Here is a 2500-nt window from a genome sequence, read left to right as displayed (position 1 = left end):
ATATATATATATATATATATATATATATATATATATATATACACACACACACACATACAGTCGTGGTCAAAAGTTTACATACACTTGTAAAGTACATAATGTCATGGCTGATGGCTTGAGTTTCCAATAATTTCTACCATAGAACTTTCCTCCAGAAGGTCTTATCTTTGTCCATGTGATGTCAGATGAAACAAAAACTTTTGCTGTTGGACCATAATACTCAGCAATATGTTTGGAGGAGAAAATGTGAGGCCTTTAATCCCAGGACCACCACTCCTACCGTCAAGCATGGTGGTGGTAGTATTATGCTCTGGGCCTGTTTTGCTGCCAATGGAACTGGTGCTTTACAGAGAGTAAATGGGACAATGAAAAAGGAGGATTACCTCCAAATTCTTCAGGACAACCTAAAATTATTAGCCCGGAGGTTGGGTCTTGGGCGCAGTTGGGTGTTCCAACAGGACAATGACCCCAAACACACGTCAAAAGTGGTAAAGAAATGGCTAAATCAGGCTAGAATTAAGGCTTTAGAATGGCCTTCCCAAAGTCCTGACTTAAACGTGTGGACAATGCTGAAGAAACAAGTCCATGTCAGAAAACCAACAAATTTAGCTGAACTGCACCAATTTTGTCAAGATGAGTGGTCAAAAATTCAACCAGAAGCTTGTGGATGGCTACCAAAAGCGCCTTATTGCAGTGAAACTTGCCAAGGGACATGTAACCAAATATTAACATTGCTGTATGTATACTTTTGACCCAGCAGATTTGGTCACATTTTCAGTAAACCCATAATAAATTCATAACAGAACAAAACTTCATGAATTATTTTTGTGACCAAAAAGTATGTGCTCCAATCACTCTATCAAAAAAAATAAGAGTTCTAGAAATGATTGGAAACTCAAGACACCCATGACATTATGTTCTTTACAAGTGTATGTAAACTTTTGACATATACATATATATTGTCATGGTTTACCTGACACAAAAAAATGTGTGTATATTTCATGTATAAATAATAAACTATATTACAAACACTTTTTTCAAATAATAAAAAAGACAAAACCTTTTTATTTATTTAAGTAAATTCATAACAAATCATTAATATATTACATTTATAATTTATACCAAATACATAATATTGACCAGATCTGGTTTAAATGTACTTTACTTTTGGCATTTAAGCTTTTGAGTCTGCATTTTCATATATTTAGACACACTTATTAGAAATATGGATTGACTGATTTACTTTACTTTCATTTATTAAATATGTGAAAGATTCACAAAATAATATTTTTATGATGATAATATAATACAGTGCAATACTATACAACCATAAAATAATTTAATTTGAAACAATACGAACATTACTTTTAGGAAATGGTTGACATATGACTATTTCCCTGTGTTTTAATCGCATTTGAGTGTCACTCCCTTGGTGCGGAACTTTCTTGTATTTGCTGCTCGACCACACAAATAATATGACTTTAAATGACATCAATCAAGTTTGAATGCTGGCAAGCATAAAAGAAGGCAATGACCCCTTTGTATTAAATTTCCTACTAAACGCTGCACAAAATTACATCGTAAGCAAGTACTTTATAATCTTTTTCTATTGTCACAATGACTTCATTGGGTAATTCGTTTTTTTTGTTTTTTTCCAATAATTTCTCATTCAAAGGCAACACCTGGAAGCACTTTGCTGTGCGTGAGCCGGGGACGAATAATAACCATAACAGTTAGGATCATAATGGAGCATTGTGAGGGAACAAGTCCAAGAGAGCAGGAAAATGATGTCTGACCTGCAGACAGCCGTGCATGTTTGTGTGCAGGTCTTTTATTCAAAGTACAGAAATATCATATACCGTTCCCTCTTACACGTGCGCTTCCGTTTAATGTTTTTCAGAAAGCAGTGTTGCCAGGGCTTCAAGTTTGTGCTGGGCCAGTGTATTCCTGAAGGTAAATTATTAAGAAATGTGTAAATTATGCAGAATTTCATGGCCCAATTGTATTATCAAGGTTATGTTGCGTCATAGGCTACATCATAAACCAGTATAGTCACATTTTATTACATGGCAGAAGCCACAACAGATGAAGGCACTTTTGTTAGTTTTTTTGCCTAAAGATGTCATAGCAATACAATTTTACAAATCTCAAAAGCGTTAAAACAATAAATAGTCATTGTACTTTAAAACGTGTATATATAATAGATATGAAACACATTGGATGTACTACAACATCAACAGTAGTTGAGTACCATATTTTCCGGACTATAAGGCACACTTAACATCTTTTTGTTTCCTCAAAACTCGACAGTGCGCCTAATGTTCGGAATAATTTTGGTTTTGCTCAGCGACCTTGAAGCAATTTTATTTGGTACATGGTGTAATGATAAGTGTAACCAGTAGATGGCAGTGAAATATAAGAGATATGTGTAGACTGCAATATGACTCAAGTAAACAACACCAACATTTTATATGTTCCATTGAAAATATAGAACATTACA

The 2500-nt window shown here is 34.1% G+C and overlaps 1 protein-coding gene across 2 annotated transcripts in view; it reads left to right on the top strand.

Moving 5' to 3' along the window:
• ccbe1 (collagen and calcium binding EGF domains 1) overlaps window positions 1-2500 on the top strand; it is a 102205-nt gene that overhangs the window by 54054 nt on the left and 45651 nt on the right. For both annotated transcript variants that reach the window (XM_061927179.1, XM_061927178.1), the window contains exon 3: window positions 1901-1953. In XM_061927179.1, coding sequence (XP_061783163.1) covers window positions 1901-1953 — 53 coding nt within the window. The remainder of the gene's footprint in view (window positions 1-1900; window positions 1954-2500) is intronic.

This window comes from Nerophis lumbriciformis, linkage group LG32, assembly GCF_033978685.3.
Source record: "Nerophis lumbriciformis linkage group LG32, RoL_Nlum_v2.1, whole genome shotgun sequence".
NCBI lineage: Eukaryota > Metazoa > Chordata > Actinopteri > Syngnathiformes > Syngnathidae > Nerophis > Nerophis lumbriciformis.
This window is presented reverse-complemented; position numbering and strand designations above follow the sequence as displayed.